Source organism: Eptesicus fuscus, chromosome 5 (assembly GCF_027574615.1).
Source record: "Eptesicus fuscus isolate TK198812 chromosome 5, DD_ASM_mEF_20220401, whole genome shotgun sequence".
In the NCBI taxonomy this organism is placed as follows: Eukaryota; Metazoa; Chordata; class Mammalia; order Chiroptera; family Vespertilionidae; genus Eptesicus; species Eptesicus fuscus.
In genome coordinates, this window is record NC_072477.1 from 1,956,490 (window position 1) to 1,979,510 (window position 23,021).

The 23,021-nt window shown below is 65.6% G+C and overlaps 2 protein-coding genes across 3 annotated transcripts in view; one reads left to right on the forward strand and one right to left on the reverse strand.

The window, feature by feature from the left end:
- The first annotated feature begins 13,973 nt into the window (after window positions 1-13,973).
- Window positions 13,974-16,796, forward strand: ANKRD9 (ankyrin repeat domain 9). 2 transcript variants are annotated; one of them, XM_054715723.1, is made up of 3 exons: window positions 13,974-14,193; window positions 15,105-15,176; window positions 15,712-16,796. In XM_054715723.1, exon 3 carries the CDS (start codon window positions 15,762-15,764, stop codon window positions 16,692-16,694), a length of 933 nt encoding a protein of 310 aa, XP_054571698.1. In that variant the 5' UTR covers window positions 13,974-14,193; window positions 15,105-15,176; window positions 15,712-15,761; the 3' UTR covers window positions 16,695-16,796. The 2 variants fall into 2 exon arrangements, with proteins under 2 accessions (XP_054571698.1, XP_054571699.1); XM_054715724.1 differs by lacking the exon at window positions 13,974-14,193 and adding an exon at window positions 14,487-14,701.
- Window positions 16,797-19,942: 3,146 nt separating this feature from the next.
- TECPR2 (tectonin beta-propeller repeat containing 2) overlaps window positions 19,943-23,021 on the reverse strand; it is a 71,763-nt gene continuing 68,684 nt past the window's right edge. The window contains exon 20 of the mRNA XM_054715725.1: window positions 19,943-22,731. Coding sequence (XP_054571700.1) covers window positions 22,580-22,731 — 152 coding nt within the window. The 3' untranslated portion in view covers window positions 19,943-22,579. The remainder of the gene's footprint in view (window positions 22,732-23,021) is intronic.

Genomic DNA, 23,021 nt, shown 5'->3' on the forward strand with positions numbered 1-23,021 from the left:
CCCACAAGGAAAGAAAAGAAAGGAAGAGGAGCAGGAGGAGCCCGTTACACGGAAACCAGGAACAAACCACCCGGACAAGGAACCCTTCGGGCGGATGCGGGGCCTGAACGACCCCTTTCCTCCTCCTGCAGCGGGAGAAACAGGGCCAGGCAGCGCCCCAGGCTTGACTGAACCCCGGGGAGGGGGCGGCAACTCAGCTGCTCCCAGGCGAGGAGCTGCTGCTCGCTAGGAGGCGGTCTGTGCGGGCGCGGCCCCTCCACCCCAGGGGATGCGTGGCTCGGCCCAGAAGATGCTCAAACGGAGAAATTTCAGACAAGCTGACGGAGGGCAGGGGGTGGGACAGGAAGTCTGCCCTGGACGTCCCAATCCGGAGCGTGAGTCAGAGAGGGTTCGTCACCCAGAGAAACAGCCCCAGCCCACACCACCCACATCACACACGCCCCTGTGCAGCCATCACTCCGCACACTCAACCCACACACACTGTACACGCACTGTACACACACACACACCCACACACGCCCCTGTGCAGCCATCACTCTGCACACTCAACCCACATGCACTGTACACACACACACACACACACACACACACACACGCCCCTGTGCAGCCATCACTCCGCACACTCAACCCACACACACTGTACACGCACTATACACACCCACCCACCTCACACACGCCCCTGTGCAGCCATCACTCCGCACACTCAACCCACACACACTGTACACGCACTGTACACACACACACACACACACACACACGCCCCTGTGCAGCCATCTCTCCGCACACTCAACCCACACACACTGTACACGCACTGTACACACACACACACACACGCCCCTGTGCAGCCATCTCTCCGCACACTCAACCCACACGCACTGTACACACACACACACACACACACACACACGCCCCTGTGCAGCCATCTCTCCGCACACTCAACCCACACGCACTGTACACACACACACACACACACACACACGCCCCTGTGCAGCCATCTCTCCGCACACTCAACCCACACACACTGTACACACACACACACACACACACACACACACGCCCCTGTGCAGCCATCACTCCGCACACTCAACCCACACGCACTGTACACGCACTATACACACCCACCCACCTCACACACGCCCCTGTGCAGCCATCACTCCGCACACTCAACCCACACACACTGTACACGCACTGTACACACACACACACACACACACACACGCCCCTGTGCAGCCATCACTCCGCACACTCAACCCACACGCACTGTACATGCACTGTACACACACACACACACACACACACGCCCCTGTGCAGCCATCTCTCCGCACACTCAACCCACACGCACTGTACACACACACACACACACACACACACGCCCCTGTGCAGCCATCACTCCGCACACTCAACCCACACGCACTGTACACACACACACACACACACACACACGCCCCTGTGCAGCCATCACTCCGCACACTCAACCCACACGCACTGTACACACACACACACACACACACACACACACGCCCCTGTGCAGCCATCACTCCGCACACTCAACCCACACGCACTGTACACACACACACACACACACACACACACATCACACACGCCCCTGTGCAGCCATCACTCCGCACACTCAACCCACACGCACTGTACACACACACACACACACACACACGCCCCTGTGCAGCCATCACTCCGCACACTCAACCCACACGCACTGTACACACACACACACACACACACACACACACACACCCCTGTGCAGCCATCACTCCGCACACTCAACCCACACGCACTGTACACACACACACACACACACACATCACACACGCCCCTGTGCAGCCATCACTCCGCACACTCAACCCACACGCACTGTACACACACACACACATACACACACACACCCCTGTGCAGCCATCTCTCCGCACACTCAACCCACATGCACTGTACACACACACACACACACACACACACACACACCCCTGTGCAGCCATCACTCCGCACACTCAACCCACACGCACTGTACACACACACACACACACACACACATCACACACGCCCCTGTGCAGCCATCACTCCGCACACTCAACCCACACGCACTGTACACACACACACACACACACACACACACACACCCCTGTGCAGCCATCACTCCGCACACTCAACCCACACGCACTGTACACACACACACACACACACACACACACACACACACGCACACACACGCCCCTGTGCAGGACCTCCTGGGACAGCCTTCCTCAGAGGCCTGGCCCTGGGTCCGGCCCCTCCTCCGTGCAACCAGGGTGTGTGCGCTGGGCAGATGTCTGGGGGGGGGGGGGGGGTTGCTGGGAGAATCTGGTAGGGATGGGGTTGCTGAGGAGGGGGTGATGGTCTCCCCAGGCCGGGCCTCCTGCTGGGACCCCTGCCAATTCCCCTCCCCCCTCCCCCTGACGCCAGGCCTGGCAGCCTCCCTTCACAGCTCACAGCTGAGAATAAGTGGGGGACCCCTAAGCACAGCCTCCACGGTGTGTCTGGAAAGTCTGCGAGCCCTTAGGGGCCTGGGGGGCCCTGAACCCCCCTGGCCTCAGTTTCTCCCAGGACGGGGGGCCTAGAACCGAGAGGAACCCGTGCAGATGGGGTTCCTCAGGCATGTGTGCTCCCCCAGGGGCGTTCTGCGCAGGAGCCAGCAGTCCCAGCCTGGAGGGGGGGGGAGGGGGGCGGGAGGGGGAGCTGGCTCCGAGGACAGAGAGCAGCTGGGCTGCCCGAAGGGCCTCCATGGCACGGGCAGCCCCCAGGCTGCTCCAGGCTCTCGCGATGGAGGGGAGGGGCTCTGCAGGCTGCTCCCAGCTCTCTGAGGGGCTGTGGAGCCAGAGACAAGGACCCAGCACCTCAAAACCCAGTTCCTGGGGTCCCCAGACTCCAGATGCCCAGAACAGGGAACCCTGGACCAAGAAGGTCCCTGGAGGGGCTGCTGGGGCCTGTGACCTTGTTCCCTGTCCTGGGGCTCAGGCGCCTTCACTCTGCCCCAGGCCCTCACCGCCCCCCCCCCCAGAGGCTGGCGGGACGGGGCATCGTCCAGTCTTGGGGCTCCTCCTCTGGAACCTGGCAGCTTCCCACCCTGGTGAGGGGGTCCTGCCACCTGCCCTGGGGCTGCACCTTGTCCTGGAGGGTGAGGGGGCACAGGGCTCACCCACCCGCCCACCCCGCCATGTCCGGCAGGACTGCCTTCCCGGGCACCAAGCGTCTGTCGGGGCAGCAGGACCCTGGCGACCCATGACCCACCGTGGGGCCTGGGACCCCCTGCCGCCCAGCTTGCTCGCGGCCCCAGCGCCCCCACTCAGTGGCTGATGGACAGACATTGCCACCCGCCCCCCCTGCTGTGAGGAGCTGGGCCTGGGGCCCCACACCCCGGGCGGCCTCCGGACCTGCAGGGCCGAGGACAGGACACGAGGGCTGGCCCAGCGCCCGCCCCACCCCAGGCCAGGGCGGCCCAGCCCTCGGCCCCACACAGGCTGGCGGTCACGTTGCCAACCTGGGCCCAGGGGCCTGGGAGGCAGCCACAGCGACACCGTGCTGGCCCGTCCCAGGGCCCATCCTTCCGTCCAGGGTCACCAGGAGGCGTGTCACCACGTAGTGAGCCTGGTCCCCAAAAGGCAGAGGGAACACAGCTTTCCCACCGCCGCTCCCTCTTCACGGAGCCCAGTGACGACGGACCTGCTGCCAGCACGGAGCCCGCTGCACCGAAAGCCCTGTGGGTGCCCTGCTCTGAACATGGGGTGCTTGAGCCACACACATTGGGCTTCAGGCCTTCACCCCATTCCCCACCTCCCGCCCCAAACGCCAGAGCTGGCCTCTGGAAGCCGACCCGTGTCTACACTGCAGCTACTGCCCTGCCCCACGGGCACCCACTCTCACTCCTCGCCGAGAGGCAGGCTCAGTGGGACCCACCCTCCAGGCCCAGCTCCTGGACCAGGAGCCTCTGTGAGGCCACCGGGCGGGTCCCACTCCCGCCAGGGGGCATCTCCGGGGGCCACGGGGAGCACCATCTGGCCCGGTCAGTGTGGCTCAGTGGCTGAGCATCCACCATGGACCAGGAGGTCAGGGTTCGATTCCCTGTCAGGGCACACGCCTGGGTTGTGGGCTCCATCCCAGTGGGGGGCATGCAGGAGGCAGACGATCAATTATTCTTTCTCATCATTGATGTTTCCATCTCTCTCTCCCTCTCCCTTCATCTCTGAAATCAATAAAAATATATAAAAATACACATAACATACAATCTACCATCTTGCCGGGCCAGCGTGGCTCAGTGGTTGAGCGTCGACCTATGAACCTGGAGGTCAGGGTTCCATTCCCGGTCAGGGCACAGGCCCAGATTGCAGGCTCGATCCCCAGTGTGGGGCGTGCAGGAGGCAGCCGATCCATGACTCTCTCATCGTTGATGTTTCTCTCTCCCTCCCTCTCTGACATCAATAAAAACATATTTAAGAAAATGCAGAGGTGGTGGCGAATTCACTTCAATGTTGGGGCGAAGCCGTCACACAGCACCGCTCACAGACAGGAGCGCCTGAGGCAGCCGGGGCCACGGGGTGACGTAACCACAGCAGCAAGGTTGGCTGAGGGGTGTCCAACGGGGTGAAAGGCCCCACTGGCCGCGGTTCAGACGGAGGAGCTGGGTCCAGTGGAGGCGAGAGCCAGCACCCCCCACCCCAAGGCCCTCGGCCTCAGCCGATAGCACGCAGGGCCAGGGCGCGGCCCCACCGGCCCTGCGGGTCTGGTTTGGGCCCAAATCCCAGGGAGGCGTCTGCTGGCCTGCTGGCCCCGCCCCCCCATAAGCCGCTGGTCAGTTATGGACGGGCTCTCCTCGGTCAGCTGTCCACTCAGTGGTGGGGAAGGCTCCGCGGGGCCTGGGCACCTGCAGGTTTAATAATGCACCCCCCCCCGCCCCCCGCCCCCCGCCTGCCCTGGCCGGTTTGGCTCAGGGGATAGAGCGTCGGCCTGCGGACCGAAGGGTCCCGAGTTCAATTCTGGTCAAGAGCATGTGCCTTGGTTGCAGGCTCCTCCCCGACCAGGCCCTGGTCGGGGTGCGTGCAGGAGGCAATGAAAAAAATAAATAAAAATAAAGGCCCCCGCTTGGTCTGAGGGGTCTGCTGCAGGGAGGGGCCTGAGGGGAAGGTCAAGGCCTGGGAACCCCAAGCTTGAGGGTACTGAGGGGTGGGGGGGTTTGGGGGAATGGTCCTGCCCCACCCCTGGGCTGAGACCTGCAGCACCCCTTCTCCTAACGAGGCTCCTGGGCCTTGGAGCTTGGGGAGTCGGTTGGAGTGGGGTGTGTGGGGGGACCCAGGGGCTTCCCCTCATCAGTCAGGGAGCGTTCCTGGCCTGGCCTCCGAGGCGGCTGGGACCCTCCGCAGGGAGCCTGTGGGCTCAGGCTCTGGGGGCCTCTGGCCTCTGGTTCCAGGCTCCAGTCAGCGCAGCCCTGTCCCCATGGGCCCGGGAGGGGGTGCGGGGGCAGGGGCATGTGTGTGCCCGCTCCCTGCCAGGCGCGCACTCTGCTGCTCCCGGGGAACCTCCCTCCCGGGGTCTCGGGCGGCCCCGCCCGGGGAGCAGGCCCCTAATCGCCTTCTGCTAATTGCCCTCTTCCCGGTGCAGCTGGGGGGCCTCCCCTGGGCCCCGGCTTGTTATCAGAAGGAACCCGATTCCCCCAGTTTGGGAGCGGTCTGACTTGGGAGTTGAACTTGGAGTTTGGAGCTTTGTCATTCAAAACATGCCTCCGGGCCCCACGTGGGAGTCTGTACTTGTTCAATAAATTTCCACCTTTGCTGAACAAACAAAAACAAAATAACAAAAACATGCCTCCCCCCTCACAGCTTCTGTAAACGACCCACAAGGCACCTCCCATCATCCGCCTGGGGCCCCTGGCCTGAGGGGCCCCCCAACACTACCCCGGCCCCAAGGGCTGGGGCTGAGAGCTGGGAGGCTCACGGGGTCTGGTTTGCACACCACGGAGGTCCCGGTGGAGGGCACAGTGCCACGCCTTTAGCAGCTTTCCCGGGCGCGGACGCCCAGCCCTCCCACCCCAGCGGCTCCCGCGCCGTGACTGTGCTCGGTACGCGTCCTGCAAACGGGGCAGGCACGCTGGAGTCATTGCGTGTGGTTTCCTTCTTTTTAAAAACAGTTTCCCTGTGATGAGGACACAGCCGCGTCGCCTCCCACACGGGTCGCGGGTGCAGTGCCCCCGGGCGGCGGCGGCCTGTGGCTTCCTTCCCGCAGCACCGCGCCTGGCCTGGCTCCGGAGCCCAGCCCTGGAGCCGGCAGTCCCCGCGTGGCTGTGCCCCCGGCTGGGACCCGTTCCCGGGAATGGGCCGTCTCCGTTTCCTCGCTGCTGGGAATGAAGCAGCTGCGAGTGCTCGCGCACAGGCCTCCTGGAGAGTTTGCCTTTCTCCTGGGTAGGAACCAGGAGTGGAACGCGGGGTCACGTGGGATGTTTAAGACAGTACCGCCGGCCGGCCTGGCTCCGTGGCTGAGCGTCGACCTCTGAACCAGGAGGTCAGGGTTCAATTCCCAGTCAGGGCACATGCCGGGGTTGCAGGCTCGGTCCCCAGTGAGGGGCGTGCAGGAGGCAGCTGATCCATGGTTCTCTCTCATCATTGATGTTTCTCTCTCTCTCTTCCTCTCTGAAATCAATTTAAAAAACTAAAAACAAACAAACAAACAAAAAACTGCTTTCCAAAGTGGCCCAGCCTGTGACATCCCCGTTTTCCTGTCCACAGAGCACTGACCTCCAATCAGACGTCCTCCCAGCTGATGCCCTTGCTCGTGGCTGGTTACCCTGCAGCCTCGGTGGGACAAGGGTCAGGAGGGGACGGGGTTCCCAGCCCATCTTTGGCCACGTCCTTCCTCCTTCAGGAAACGTCCTTGGTTGCTATGCCCCGGGCTCACTCCTTTCCCACTGTGGGAGCTGGAACTTGGGGGTCCCCAGCCAACCATGCGCCCTGGTAGTCATGTGCTTCCGCACTGACTCTGGGCTCGGCCATGTGACTTGTTCTGGCCAATAAAACATCAGCAAGTGGCCCAGCCGGGTGGCTCGGTGGTTGAGTGTCAACCTGTGAACCGGGAGGTCACGGTGTGATTCCCGGTCAGGGCACAAGCCCGGGTTGCGGGCTCGATTCACAGTGGAGGGCAGTGATGGCGAACCTATGACACGCGTGTCAGCACTGACACGCGTAGCCATTTCTGATGACACACGGCCGCATGCCGAGGATGAAACATTGGCTGCTCCTGAGGATGAAACATTTGCGACTAGAGTCTTGCAGTTAGTTTTTTCCTCAAAGTGACACACTACCCGAGTTGTGCTCAGTTTTTTGGCGAAGTTTGACACACCAAGCTCCAAAGGTTGCCCATCACTGGTGTAGGGCATGCAGGAGGCAGCCGATCCACGATCCTCTCTCATTGTTGATGTTTCTATCTCTCCCTCTCTGAAATCAATAAAACTATTTTTAAAATTAGCAAATGTAACAGAAGCGGAGGTTTGATTCCTTCGTGCGTATTGGGCCTTGCTCTCCATGGAGCCGCTGCCGTGCTCCATCCTGGGAGGGAGGCCAGGTCAGCATGCGGAGGGGCCGCGCAGCTGGGCTGACAGCAGCTGAGCTCCCTCCACAGCTGGCATCGATGGCCGCCAGGAGGTGAAGGCCCCTGGCCGCTGCCCCCAGCTGGCCCCCAGTCACGGGGTGTACAAAGGGCCTCAGCAGGGGCAGTGCCTGGCCACTGCTCTGGCCCCTCGAAGCAGGTCTGTCCCGTCAGCCCAGAGAACAGCAGGAAACGACATCACTGCCTTCCAAGCCTCCTCCTTACACAGCAGCAGCCACAGCCACACTGTGGGTCTCACTCCTCTCGGGGTTCACTGGCCTCCCTGCAGCCCCCAGCCGCCTCCCCTCCCCCCCGCCCCAGGCCTGCCTGTCTCCTCCCGGGTCCAGTGCTCCCTCCAGTGGGCCTCGGAGGAGCTCAGGCCTCTAGAGACGCGGGCAGGGCCTCAGCGCCCCACTGGACAAGGGGTGGTGGGTGCGGTAAGGCTCCCCAGGGCGCCCTGACCCCATGCGGACAGCACTGCATCCTCAGCGGCTCCACAGGGCATGTGCTTGGGGGGAGGTGGGGGGCGGTCCCTGAAGTGGGAGCAGCGGACAGACTTGGGGCGCAGGGACACGGGTGGTCAGCAGCGGGTCACTGTGGAAGGCTAGGTTCCCACGGGTGCCTGTGGCCAGCTCCTTAGCCCGCGGAGGACTCAGTGTCTGCATCTGTAAAACAGGCCGATATGCACCCCCCCCCCCCGCCCCCCCCCGGTCCCCCCCGGCCTGGCCAGCACTTGGGAGCCTCACAAAGCGCACCTGGAGAGGCGGGGCAGGGTGGGGAGCCCCTGGGTGGGGCCGGGCGGGTGGCATTCCAGGCAGAGGAACAGCCAGTGCGAAGGCCTGTTCCCGGGGAAGGTGGGGCTGTGCAGAGGGCGGGGGCGGGGGCACCAGCGGGGGCGGGGGGGTAAGGACGCGGGGGGCGCGGGGGGGGGGGGCGGGCCTTCTGGCTGTCTCCCGGACACTGAAGCTCCCCTCGGCCTCTTCCGCTCCGGAGAGCTGCCCTCCCCAGCCTGTGCCCGGCGGGGGCCAGAGGACTTCCCGGAGGGGTCACGGGGGGGGGTCGGGGTCGGGGTCACAGGGGGGGTGGGGAGGTGTGGGAGCAGGAAACCCGCGGGCTTCCCGCCCCGCCCCCTCCCCGCGCCCGGGACTTCTGATTGGCTGATGGAAAGGCAGGGTCTGCCACCCAAGCGGGGTGAGGGGTGCGCGCAGGTCTGGGGGGCAGGGTGGTGGCTATTTCCCGGGGGAGACGGCGTGGCGAGGGGGCCCCCCGGGGAGTGGCGAGCAGGGTGGGGTGTCCGGCGCAGACCAAGCCCGTGGACCCCGGCACCGGGCCGGGTGCTCAGAGGTCCCCAGCCCCCAGGCCCTGGGCGTCGCGGCCCGCACCCTCGCGGGGCCCGTGACTGGCCGCGGGTGCGAGGACGCGCGCGGCCGCCAGGGGGCGGTGTCGGCCCGCGCTGGGCGGCGGGAGCGGGTGGGGGCGGGACTGGACTCCTGCGCCGGGGGAAACTGAGGCCGACCCCACCCTGGCTCCCCACCTCCAAGCCCGAGACCTCCCATCCCCACACCTGCTCTGGCCCTTGCCGAGGAACTCCGCCCCCGGAACCAGTTTCCCCTCCTGCCACCCGAGAGGGGGTCCTAGGACGCAGGGATCCAGGCCGAGGGCTCGGGGCCTTGGGAAGGCGGGGTCCCTGCCGCTGCCAACTCCCCTCCTGCCTCCAAGGCCCCGGGCGGCGGGCTGGCTTCCACCCCCGGAGGATGGTCTGTGTCCAGCAGGCCCTGGGCTGGGGAGGATGGTGGGGGAACAGGCCCTGGGCTGGGGAGGGGATGGGGGGCAGGCCCTGGGCTGGGAAGGGGGCTTGGGGGCAGGCCCTGGGCTGGGGAGGGGGATGGGGGGGCAGGCCCTGGGCTGGGAAGGGGGGTGGGGGGCAGGCCCTGGGCTGGGAAGGGGGATGGGGGGGCAGGTTCCTGGGCTGGGAAGGGGGATGGGGGGGGAAACCCTGGGCTGGGAAGGGGATGGGGGGGGCAGGTTCCTGGGCTGGGAAGGGGGATGGGGGGGCAAACCCTGGGCTGGGGAGGGGATGGGGGGGGCAGGTTCCTGGGCTGGGTCACCGCTGAGCACCCCCTCCCAGTGTCCCCACTCCCGGCAGTGGGCCTCTGACACAGCCGGGATGAATCATGGGTTCCCTGCCCTGTCCAGGCACCCCTGGCTCCAGCACCACCCACACCCCGAGGCTGACCAGGCCTGCCAGGCGCCTGCTCCCGCCTCCTCAGCCTGATAACTCCCCCACTTAGCCTCAGCTTTTATGGGCACCTGTTCTCCTGTAGGGACAGGGGGGCCCCCCTCTGGGGCTGACCCAGGGGGAACCCTCAGGAGCACGGACACTGCCAGGTCCCCAGTGACTGTGGAGGGTCTGGCCTTGAGGCCGGGTGGGTGGGTGCAGTGAGGGGGGCGGGCAGCAGGATGACAGAGGAAGGGGGCCCGGCTGATGGGTTTTGCCAGGACCCCTCATGCTGGGGGCGGGGCAGGGGGAGTCGAGGGCAGCCCGGCCTGGGAGGGGGACGGAGCAGTGACCGGTGGGTCAGGGCGTTTGGACACAGCCTTCCGACTCCATTTGAGGGGTGCAGGTGCCTCCTCTCCTGCCCGCTCACCCCGGTCCTCAGAGCGGCTCAGGGGCCAGTTGGTTGGCTGAATGAGTGAGTGAGGCTGCTGGGAGTGCTGGCTGACCCTGACTCCCCCGTCAGGGATGGAGGGACCCACCCCACCCGCAGCTGACCCCCACCCTGTGAGTGGCGGTGACGCCGGGGGAGGAACCGCGGACCTCACCAGCTTGCCCAAAGTGGTCTGAAACTCCAGGGGCTCAGGAACTCCCGACACCAAAGCCTTCCCTCAGACGGGCGAGGCTTATAGGTTCCACCTCTTCTCCGAGCCTCAGTTTCCCTGTCTGTAAGGTGAGCTGACAATCTGACCTGCCTCACCGGGCACGCCAGCAAAGCAATGACCGTGAGGCAGCATTTTGCCAATGGGACCTGCCTCTTTAAAAACCCACCTTTATTACACAAATAATATGTGAATGTGTCCCTCCTGAACGACGCAAATGACCAGAAGGTACAGAATAAAAACTCCCAGGGACCCTCCCTCCTCTTGCCGACCCTCCCCCCAGCAGGCTAGTGGGTGACTTCCAGCATTTATAAGACAACTAGAGGCTCGGTGCATGGAATTCATGCACTTGGGGGGGGGTGTCTCTCAGCCTGGCCTGCGCCCTCTCGCAGTCCAGGAGCCCTGGGGGGATGTCCAACTGATGGTTTAGGCCCGCTCTCTTAGCGCTGCCGTGGAAGTGGGAGAGGCTCCTGCCATCTCTGCTGTGCTTGCCAGCCGTGAGCCTGGCTTGTGGCTGAGCGGCATTCCCCCTGTGGGAGCACACTGACTACCAGGGGGCAGCTCCTGCTTGATCGTCTGCCCCCTGGTGGTCAGTGCGCATCATAGCGACCAGTCATTCTGCGGTTTGGTCGATTTGCATATTAGCCTTTTATTATATAGGATATGGACGCTTTTTCTTTTAACATTTTCATGTTGAAATATTTAAAAATGAATCCCAGCAGCTCAGGCATGGAGTCCAGCCCTGTGCAGCACAGCGGGTCCCTAGAGAATTCCTCAGGTGGGCGGCTCTCTGGGGCAGGCGCCGGTCTCACCTGACCTGACAGACCGGAAGCGCCGGCTCTCTGACCTTTGATGGTGGCTGCATAAACCTGTATGTGCATGTCCGGCGGCAGCCATGCCATTTCCCTCGTAAACCTGGACCTGCTGAGCAGAAGGGGACGTTATAATCCTGCTGGGAGGACAGGGGCTGCCCCAGGCAGATACTCTAACGAGTTAGGACATTTTTAAAAAGAGACTTTTGCCCAGCCGGCATAGCTCAGTGGTTGAACGTCGACCTATGAACCAAGAGGTCATGGTTTAATTCCTGGTTGGGGCACATGCCCGGGTTGTGGGCTCGATCCCCAGTGTGGGACGTGCAGGGGGCAGCCGATCGATGATTCTCTCTCATCAGTGATGTTTCCATCTCTGTCTCCCTCTCCCTTCCTCTCTGAAATCAATAAAATATATATTAAAAAAATAAAAAAAATACCAGCTCCTTTAATGAGACAGTCCGAGTCCTCAGCCCAGCGGGGTTCAGGGACCCTACAAGAACCCAGAGGTGCCATGGAGACTGTCTCTCTGGGGGGCAGGAGGGCAGCCTCGGCTGGTGAGGGAGATGGTGCCAAGGCTGCAGGCTCACACGCAGTCCCCTCCAAAAAGCCCTGCTGCTGAGGGGCCCGAACCCCACCTGGGAGGGTGCAGTCCCTTTAGAGGGCCTCCCAGCGGGCTCCCCCTTTCATTAGGAAAAGCACGAGCTGAGCCGTGGCCAGTGTCGCTCAGCTGGTTGGGCGGCGTCTCCGGCACCAGGAGTGGCCGGTGTGATTCCAGTCAAGGGCACATGCCCAGCTGCGGGCTGATCCCCGGTAGGGGGCATACAGGAGGCAGCTGATGGGTGTTACTAAGTCCTCAAATCCATGTTTCTCTCCCGTTCCTTTCATCTCTCTCTAAAAATCAATAAGCTATTATCAAAACAAAAACAACACACAGCATGACCCTACCTCCGTGGTAGCCACCTGTGTTCTCTTCAAAGGTTTAACTACGAAATAGTAATAAAACATAAAATCAAGGCCGCCCTGGCCCTGGTCAGTGTGATCGGCTGCTTCCTGCACTCCCGACCGGGAATCCGCCAGTGGCCTCCTGGTTCCTAGGTTGACGCTCAAGCACGGAGCCACTCCGCTCGGCTCACCGTTTTTTGTGTCTGAAATAATTCAGATTCCAAAGGCTTTCTGCTGGGAGTGTCAGGAGCTCCTTGCCCCGATTCGCCCCATCGGACCTTTGCAGCCTCCCTCCGCCTCTCCCAGACCTTTGCTCCCTCCAGCTGGGTTCCCCCCTCTACCGCCCAGAATGCCTTTCCCCTCCCCACCCGGTCTTTCTGGCTAAGTCCCCGTCCCTGGCAAGGTCCTAAGCCGTAGAGAAATGGGGTCAGATCTGACTTTTGGAAAGGAGCTTTTGGGAACCCCAGCAAGGAGGGCAAATGGAAGGGGGCGGAGGCGGCATGGAGGGGCGGAGAGAGAACTGCCCTGAAGTCAGTTGCACGCCTGGCACCCACAGCTGATGCCCTTTCACCCTCATTCCCTGCTGCCATGGAGACGCCCGAGGTCTCCACTCCAGCCCTTGTCTTCTTGGGGCCCGGGCAGCTGGGCGGCTGCAGCCCTGAGCCACCAGCTCCGAGGCTGTGTCCCAGGACCTGGGGCTCCCAGAGGCCAACTATCAGCCCCAGGACCGCCATTCACTCGGACCCCATCCTACTCAGAGACACCCAGGACAAGGAAGGAAGGGGAGCAGGGTAGGGAACGGGAGCTGGAGAGGGGAGGCGGTTAAGGCTGAGGCCAGGCAGAAGGGGAGCCCAGCTCCAGGCAAGTGCGAGCTCCGGTAGTGCCTGGCACCCATGACCCAGCTCCTGCCCATCCGGTCGCCATGGGCCCCGGGGGGTATGGGCGGGCCGCAAGGCCACACAGCACTGCGGTGAGGCAGAGCTTGGGTGAGGGCCCCTGGCTGGGTCTCAGCGTGACCTGTGCGGTGCCCCAAACCTGGGACGCCTTGTGGGAAGGCTGGGCCCCATCCACCACACTTGTCCGAAGAAAGGCAGGGAAGCCCCTGGCTGGCTCCCTGGCTGCTGCTCATTTGGAGGCCACCCCTCTGTGAGCCCCCATTTCCTGGCAGGCGAATTGGGGTCATCATCCCCAGCACTACCGAATGTGAAGACGGCACACAGTAGGTGCTCATAAATTGCTGTCTGCACCCGTCCGGCCGTGCCCTGGGGGAGTCCGCCTAGAGCTGGGGCTGCCAGGCCCCTACCTCGGCCGGCAGAAGGCCCTTAGGGGTCACAGCTCCTGCCTTCTGACCCCTGGCGGACAGATGGTCTTCCCCAAGGTCACAGGGTCACTGCAAAGGGGACCTCGAATACGACTCGTGGGGTGACCAGGAAAGTCCACGCGTGCGCCGCCCCGCAGGCGGGACCCGCCGCCCGCCCGAGCCTGGTGCCCGCGGCCCGGGGCCCCCCTCCCCGCGGCTCGGTTTCCCGAAGCCCCGCCCGCCCCGCGCGCCCTCAAGTTTCTCCCAACTTTTCAGCAGGTCCCGCCGGCGCCCCGCCCTCCACGGTGACGTAACAATGGTGCAGCGCGACGGCCAATGGGCGGCGGCGGGGGCCGGCAGGGCGGGCCAATGGCGGCGGCGGACGGCCCGCGGTCCTGCCCGGCCCGGGCCGCACTGCGCCGCCCGCCGCCCGCCGCCCGCCCGCCGCCGGCGCCCGCACCGCCGCCCAGCGTTCGGACGGACCGCGGGGCCCGGAGAGCGGCTGCGGCGGGCGCGGGCGGCGGCGGCGTCCCCGTCTGTCCGTCCGTCCCGGGACCTTCGCCCCCGCACCTCCCCGCGCCGGGACCGCGCGCTCCTGCCGCCGGGGGGCGGGAGCCAGGCCCGCGGCCACCGCCCCCCACGGTGAGTCCCCCGCCCTCTCCCGGCTCGCAGCCCCCGCGCCGGGCGCTCTCCCCGCCGCCGCCCCCCTCGCGCCCCTGGGCACACGCACACGCAGGTGCAGCCTTCGCCGCGCCAGCCGCCGCCCGCGGCACCCCGGCCTCGCCCCCGGCGGGGTCGCCGCGTCGCCCGGAGGAGCTGGCGGGCGGCCCGGGACGCGCCTCTCCGCTCTCTTAGCCCAACCCCCGCTCACCCGGCCCGGCCGTGACTCAATGCCCGGTGACGTGGGGCGGCCCAACTTTACGTAACCCGCCGGGCGCCCCACGCTGTGCACACGGGTCCACCGGGGCGCCGAGGCCCAGGCGTGGGGGCTGTCCAGTCGTGGTGCCCCCCAAAAGGGCGCTGGGCCGGCAGGCCACCCCCACCGTGCCCATCTCTGTAACTTAGTTCCCCGGGCCCTTTTTGACTTTCGATGGAGGACTTAGCCCTGGGAGAAAGCAGTGGGGACCTTGGGCCGGGGTCAGAGGGCAAGGTCAGGGCTCAGGCTGGGCTCCCTCATGGGTGGGGACACCCCCATGTATGGAAAGAGCCCCAAATGGGAGGCAGATCTGGGTCGGAGGCCGGGCTCCGCCATGGCTTGCTGGCTGGCCCTTGCCTAGCCCGCCCCTTGCCGAGAATGGCGGCAGCACCCGCCTCACCTAGTGGCTGGCAGAGCGGCAGAGGTCGCCGCTCGCTCCAGTTTGCAGGCTGTGAAGTGCGGTGCACCCCAGTCTCCAGTTGACTTCACCCTCCGGCCTCCTCCCAGGAGCCAGGGGTGTGGACATCCTGCAAACATCATGTTTGGGTGGAAGGCTAGAGCCCCGCCCCCGCCCCCGCCCCCGCCCCCCAAACTCACCCTGCTGGGGTTCACGGCCGGCATTCCCCTCTCCTTACAGATGAAGGAGCTGAGGTTCGGAGAGGCCAAGGGACAGACCCACGTCTGCTAGGGGATCCCGAGCAGGAACCAGGTAGGTCTGAGTCTAGAGCTCTGCCCCTGCCCTGCCTGGGGGTAGACTTGAGGGGTCAGGGGTCAGAGGACAGGGTCAAGGTTAGGACAGGGATTTGTCCTACAGAAAGGACTGGGCTACAGAACGGATTTGGCTCCACTTGAGATGTGGGCCAGCTTCCCTACCCCCCACCTGGGGTTGGATGCGCCTGGCCAGGTGGGGCCCCGGGGCTGGGGCTGGGGGAGTAAGGTTCCCTGGGGTCATGGGGCGGGTGGAGCTGGGGGCCGAGGCAGGGAAGCGCAGGTCTCCTAGATTTGCCAGAGGACGAGGGGACTTCAGGAGGGCGGGCGGTCAGGCGCAGCTGGAGCCAGGATGTGGGAGGTGGTTCGGGTCTGGAAGGGAAGGGACTGTGGGGAGCTGGAGGGGCCGGTCCGAGGCTGGAGGTGGGCACAGAGTCGGCCCTGTGAGGGGTGATCAGATCCCCGCTTAGGCCCTCCGGTTCCCCCGGCGGTGGGGCCGGGCCCAGGCGCCTCACCGCGGTCCCCTCTGCCTGTAGGTGGTCGGCCGCGGAGCCCATGCCGTGAGGCCGGCGCCGCCCCTGCCAGCATGCCGTGGGACGCACAGCGGCCCGGGGGAGCGGAGGGCGCCAGCGCAGCGCGCCTGCGGGCGCAGAAGCAGTGCCGCAAGTCCTCCTTCGCCTTCTACCAGGCGGTGCGCGACCTGCTGCCCGTGTGGCTGCTGGAGGACATGCGCGCCAGCGAGGCCTTCCACTGGGACGAGCGCGGGCTCGCCGCCGCCTACTCGCCGTCCGAGGCGCTGCTCTACGCGCTGGTGCACGACCACCGGGCCTACGCGCACTACCTGCTGGCCACCTTCCCCCGGCGCGCGCTCGCGCTGCCCAGCGCCGGCTTCCGCTGCTGCGCCGCCCCCGGGCCGCACGTGGCGCTGGCCGTGCGCTACAACCGCGTGGGCATCCTGCGCCGCATCCTGCGCACCGTGCGGGACTTCCCGGCCGAGGAGCGCGCGCGCCTGCTGGACCGCCGGGGCTGCGGCCGCGTGGAGGGCGGTGGCACGTCGCTGCACGTGGCCTGCGAACTGGCGCGGCCCGAGTGCCTCTTCCTGCTGCTCGGCCACGGAGCCTCGCCCGGCCTGCGGGATGGCGGGGGCCTCACGCCACTCGAGCTGCTGCTGCGCCAGCTGGGCCACGACTCCGGGGCCGCCCCTGCCAGCGGGGCGCCCGCGGCGCCCGGGGAGGCGCGCCAGCGCCGCCTGCTGCTGCTGGACCTGCTGGTGCTGTACGCGCCCGCCGACGCCGCCCGCCTGGCCCGCTGCGAGCTGCTGGGCGACCGGCCGCGCTGGCAGCGGCTGCTGGGCGAAGACAAGTTCCAGTGGCTGGCGGGCCTGGCGCCGCCCTCGCTCTTCGTGCGCGCCATGCAGGTGCTGGTCGCCGCCATCTCGCCCGGCCGCTTCCCCGAGGCCCTGGATGAGCTGCCGCTGCCGCCCTTCCTGCAGCCGCTGGACCTCACGGGCAAGGGCTAGCCCGCGGCGCCCCGGACTGGGCTGGGCTGGGGAGAAGACTGTTTTCGGAGGTTGTGCTGGCACTTTACATGTGTTGGTTGCTGTACGTGAGACTCTGCCTCATCTGTCCCACCAGGGGGGCCGGGAGGGGGGCAGCTGGGCTCCCAAGCAGCAGGTTTTCAGAGTCTGGTTGGGCTCCGTGCGTGGCCTCGCTGCGCAAAGCGGGGTTGAGGGGTCACGTGGCTCCCAAGAGCAGGCCTTGACCTCAGCTCACTGCCCAGCCTGAGGAAGGTGAGGGTCAGCCTTCCACCTGCATCTAGATTCTAGAACCTCCTGGAAGGCTATCCCTCTGGGAGTGACCGCTAAGCTGAGCAGGGCTGTGGACTGAGCAGGGGGCTGGGTCTGGAGGGCAAGGAGGGCAGGAAGGCTGCGGTGCGCCAGGGGGAGGTGCGCCCCAACTGACCCTCCCCCTCCCACCCTGGGTGTCACCGGGACTGCCCCACCAAACCTGGTCTCCCCAGGCTTGGCCTCGTGCTGTCACCCCCTTTTTGCTCCCTGAGGGTGAGCAGGCACCCAGCCTGGGCTCCTGGCCCCAGCTCCACCCCCTCAGGTGGGTTAGCTGTGCCTCGACCCGCCCTCAGTCCCCCCAAGGTGGGCCTCCCAGTGTCCCTGGCCCAGCCCCAGGGGGTGTGAGGTGGGGCCCACGGGTGGTGGTGGCTGCCTCGCCCAGTGGGAAGCCTGCTGGTCCAGCCAGTAGAGCCGGCAGGTTCTCAAGGTGCAGACGTGCCAGCAGATACGTCACAGCCCCAGGAATTCTGCTGGGCCGCGAAATTCAACCCCGGACTGCCGGGGTGGCAGGCCACGGTGTCCTGCCAGGAGCCGAGGGCTAAAGGTGTGTGTGATGCGGTGACCAGCCTGGCGGGACACCCACCCGCCCCCGGCGTCCCTGAGGGGCAAGCCCGGGGGCCAGAGGCTTTGGCTGGAGGGCCATCGGACGGCACAGAACGGGCCTGGGCAGCAGGAAAGGCTCCGTGGGGGGCCTGGTTCTGGGACAAACCCCCTGCACCCTGGGCTTCTGTGTCCCCATGTTTTCAAAGGGTTTTGGACCCTCTCCGAGCTCTACGTATGACCCCAGTTCCTGGGACGTGTGGGGTGGGGGTGCACAGCCCTGGTGGGAAGGAGAGGGTAAGGGTGCGAAGCCAGTGGCTGATCTTGGGCTCCGGGTGGGGGTGAGGGCCCCTCCCCCCACTGTGCGTCCTGAGCCAGTTAGGTAGCTCTCTCCCAGCTCAAAACTGGGGGCATCGGGAGCCCCCGGGTCCTCTACAAGGCCCCAGTCCTCACACGGGGGTGCCGCTGTGGGGGAGGGGCCATTTCCTGAACCTGGAGCCAAGTGCCCAGAACAGGCCACGGTGCTCTGGGGGTTAGTGAGGGGGGAACGGGCTTGGAGCCCTGACGCTGGGCACCCGGGCCTGCAGACGTCCCGTTTCCCCAGGGCCAGCTCTGGCCGCTGCGGGGCTGGTCCAAGGCCCCGGGCCCAGGTCCCCTTTCACTCCCCCTCTTTGGGGACCACCTCTGAGCCCCTGGGCTGGGCCTGGGGGAGGCAGGGGCAGGGGGAGCCGTCCCACCTCAGGGCTCCCTCATCGCCAAGCAAGTGGAGGTGGCACCTGGGCTGGCCCTGGCGTTTGGGGCAGACCCAGCAGGAGGATTGTGGGTGGCACAGAGTGGGGAAGGCCAGGGCCCAAGTGGAGTGGTTAGGTTTGGGGTGAGCAGGGGATTGCACCCTCATTTCTTGGGTGACATTGGGGCCCCATCTCAGCACCCCTTGGAGGAGTGGGCAGGAGGGGGGCAGCCCGGGCATCAGCCGGATGTCCTTGCTGAAGGGAGAGGGAGCCCAGGCCGGCTCACAGCCCTGTGACAGCCCAGCGGGCGGGATCTTGGCTCGGCCTCCCCAAGCCTCACTGGGACTGATGCCTGTGGGTGAGAGGGGAGGTGCAGGGCAGATAAGGGTATCTGGTGGCCGCTGCTGGCTGGGGGGGGTGCCGGGGGGAAGGGAGGGCAGGCCCAGCGTTGGGCTTATCAGCCGGCTGAGCCCTCCAGCCCCCGGGAGGGCAGCAAGCACGGCGCCCCGCCCTGTCACCTTACCACCCTGGATGAGCTCAGTCCAGCCAGGGTCCCCGGGGGACAGCAGCTCCACTCGGCCCGGCAGCCGTCTCGTTGGCTTCTCTGCCCACCGCAGGCCCCTCTTCTCTGCGGCCAAGTGCGCTGGGTCGTTTGCCGAGTTCGTTCACTCCTCCAACCTTTCAAAGGAAAACCTAACGTGGCCAACCTGGTCCCCCCACGCCCATCCAGGGGCCTAGCGAACCCCGGCCAGGCGGCCAGAATCTGTGCCCTGGACACCTGTCGGTATCATGACCTCCTGCCCAGAGCTGGAAGGGACAGCACAGGACACTGCGTGCTGTAGGGTGGCCTGGGGGGATGCCAGGAGGGCAGGCCAGCCCGGCCCTGGTGACGTGACCCTGTGCTGACCTCGCTGCCTCTGCAGCCCAGCCTCACCCGAGGTTACCTTTCCCGATTTCCATCCCCCGCCCCCTTTCTTCAACTTTCCAACACCGGACTGAGAGCCGTTTCCCGTCACCCCACATCCTGCTCAGAACAAGGTGTGTCCTGGAGGTCGGGACGGAGGCTGTGCAGCCTCTGGACCCGATTCAGAAGCCAGTGGCCCGGACAGAGCCCGCCCCGCAGTGATTGGTTTTGGCTACATTTTAAAATGGAGGCGCAATCGGCGTGTAATAAATGCACAGACTTGCAGTGTCTGGTCTGAGGGATTAGGACACACGTCTACACACGTGTATCCACCACCCCAATCAAGACGAGGGAAGACAGATTTCTACCCTGGCTGATTTTAAGGAATTTAGCTTATGGAATTTACGCTCACGGCGGAACCCCTGGCCTCTGCAGAGAAGCCGGCAGGGTGGGCGGGGCCCGGCCCCCAGTAGAGGCCAACCCACACCCCGGCCCCACACACCGCTAGCGTTTGGTGTGTTTCCTTCCTGCCTTTTCTCTGTGCGTACATACAAGTATTGTTCCTATGCATGTTTCTACATACATGACAGCAGTCACTTACACAGCTTAGTGTTCTTAAATGTACGTAGCGTAAGCATCTTTACTGTACACCTGGGAATACGAGCTTTAGGGTCTCTGGTGGTTATTTTCTGAGAGCGGACTCAGCTGGTGCTGCCACCACGAAGAGGAAATGCTGGAGGACTGCGCTGGTCAAATGCCGATTTTATTTATTTTGGAATAAATTACACGGCTCAGAATTCAAAAGCCACCAACAGGTTTGTTTGCAGCGGCCTGTGCGGTGGGCTCAAAGGTTTCTTGGTTTTCCGAGAAACCCCCACCCTCGGCCCGCCCCGCCTTTGTCCATCGCGTCTGACGCGTCCCTCCCGGTGGAGCCAGTGCCGAGGGGGGCAGCACCACGGCCACGGTTGCCATGTCCCGTCGGTGTTGTGGCTTTTAACCGGCAGCACTTCCACACCGTGAAGAAATCAAGTCCATTTCCTCTGCGCTTTCCCCACCACCGAGTTTAGAAAGCCCTCGCCACCCAGAAACCAGACACTTTAATCCACTTCATGTTTATTTTGTGCAAATAGCCGAGCAGCGGCACACGGGCTGTGAAGCGTCGCTCTGTCCCCTCAGCCCGATGCCACCTGCATGGTGCCACCCCCCAGGGGCCTGGCTGGGCTGGGGGTGTCCCGGCCCCACCCCCCACTTCCACCCCCAGGACAGGGAGGGTGCGGAACAGGCAGCCCGGAGCGGCAGCGCTGGGCGCGGTCACCGGGTGCGTTCCCTGACCGCGTCTCCCTGGGACGAGCGGCACCACCTGCGGGACCTGGGGAGGGCGAGGCGGCAGGGGCGTCCGTGAGGTGAAGGGCGCTATGTGGGAACTCCTCCTGCCCCTCCAACACAGACATCCGCCGGGGGGCCGACAGGCTGACGAGGCCGCAGCACTCCTGCTCCCAGTGCTCAGTCCTCCACGTCCGCTGCCAGGAGGTGACACTCGGTCCGCACCCGGGCCCAGATGCCCTGCCGTCCGGCACGTGCTTTCTCCGTGTGCTGGTCCCACAGGGCACGTGTCACCCTCGCTTGTTTCCTGGACGGAGGTTTCGCCCCGGCCTCTGCCTCCGTGAGCAGGCGGCCTGCACGCCGCCTCCGGGGACCAGGGGACAGCACCTGTGGGGCGACCCCTCCCGCAGGACCGCCCCCTCGGCAGGCCGGTGTGTACGTAGCGTGGGTCGGGTCAGGCGATCACGTCCGCTGCACTCTGCCGGCAGTGGGGCGGTGGGCAGGGCCCCCGCAGCCCGGGCGGGAACGTGGCCTCCACGAGTGCCCAGAAGGCACCTGGTCACGGCGCAGACACAGGCTGGACCCGCTTGGAAAACGTCTAATTCGTTGCACTGTCTCAAAGCACAACCGAAAGCTAGAACCAGGGAGAAACCGTGCCCAGCACTGGAGCCCGTGGGCAGCGCATCGAGGAGATGGGTGATGCGTGGAACCCGAGGGCCTGGGAGAGCCTGCCGTCCGAGGAGCGGTGAGGCCCGACCTCGCTGCAGCCCCCGGGCGGCCTCTGCTGTCACCAAACCTACGGAAGGACCTACGACAACGAGGTGTGCAGCACCGGGCCAGCATCCTGTCCCCACGGGACCTGCAGGGCCCTCTCCATCGCTGGCTGGTGCTCGCCACCCGGGTCCTGGGGGCTTGACACCTTGCTTAGTAGGAAACAGGCCTCGAGGGCCTGGGCCCCGGGCGAAAGGCAGCTAAAACCAGCAGCAGCCGGAATGGGCAGCTGTGTCCCGGAGAGGAGGGCTCAGGGCGGACGCAGGCTGGGCCCCGAGTCCTACAGCTCAGGTGCCAGCGAGGTGACTGGGCGCTGCAGGCTGACCCACGGACTGACATCTGACGTGGCCACGGCAACCACTAACCTTTTAGGGGATCAGCCCAAATGCCGCGACAGTGCCGGCTGCACGGGGCTGGGGCAGGCCCCAGGGCTCCACACAGCAAGGACGCACGGGGGACGCGCACCGTCGGACGCTGCAGCTGAGGCTGCAGGCTCGGGACACACCACGGAAGGAGAGAGGCCTTCCGCTGGCTTCAGGGAATAGACTTCTCTAAGTCTGGTATTTCCCTCCTAACGAGGTATCTTATGCAGGTTTGCAATACAACAAACAAAAAGGCGACAACTGTAGATTGCTCCTGAGGATGCCCCAGTCTCGTGCCCCGCACACGAGCTGGACAGAGACTCCTGCTAGCGGGCGCCGCGCTCCCCGCCGGCCTTCCTGCGCCGGCCGCCTGGGCGCGTGCACGGCCGGCCACCGCCCGCTGGCCTGTAGTGTCGTGGTGGAGTGTGTCCAGGCGGTGAGCGCATTCCGGCCCGGGCGGCTGCGGCGTGGCCTCCATCCTGGCACAGCCAGCGCCTACCCCTCCAACGCGGCCTTGGGCTCCCATCCGGGCGCCTGGCATGGAATGTGTGCGGGAACCTGTCCCTGGGAGGAGGCGCCCACCGAGGGAGCACGTTCAGTGGTGGGAGCACTGACCTCCGGCCCCGACGTGCTGCTGTGGCAGCCCCGAGGGTGTGGGTCAGCGACGAGACCCTGACCGCAGCACACGGGAAACCGGTGCGTGCACCTGGCCGCAGCCACCGCCCCACACGGAGACGACCGCGCAGGCTCCGGTCACTCGGCCGAGGCTGTGGTTCTGGAACGAGACGGAGACAAACACGGTGAAAGCAAGTGTGGGGCGTCCGCCGGGCCCACACGTCCGCATGCGTGGATGCGGCGGGTCCGAGAGCGCGGCTCAGAACCGAAGGTGCACCGCACGTCCGCCGCCCTGAGCGCGCCCGAGCTCCTTCAGATGACCTCCCACTCGTCCTCCAGGTCCTCGGGGTGCGGGGCGGCGGCCGGGCTGCTCTGGGCACCGTGCGCGTGGCTGAAGGTCCTCGTGAGCCGCTGGAGGAGGTAGCCGGGCGGGCCCACTGCCCACAGCTCATCTGACGAGGTCACTGCAGGGCCAAGAGCAGCCACACCGTTAGCCACCCGGAGCTCCACGTCCCCACGTGGCCCTTGCGGGCTGTGGGGCCGAACGCCCCCCCACCCCCCCGACCTGTGCCTCCATTTCCTCAGGTTGCCCTGTCCCCTTCCTGGGGGCCCTGGCAGGGCCGGGTGCAGCTCCCCGCCCTCAGGTGTCACCCAGGGCTGGCTCTGGGGAGAGGGAGTCCGAGGGAGCCGCCTGGACAGCCGCTGACACGGTCCGGAGCCCGGATTCGGGGAGCCCGCGCAGCCCCCCCCCGGA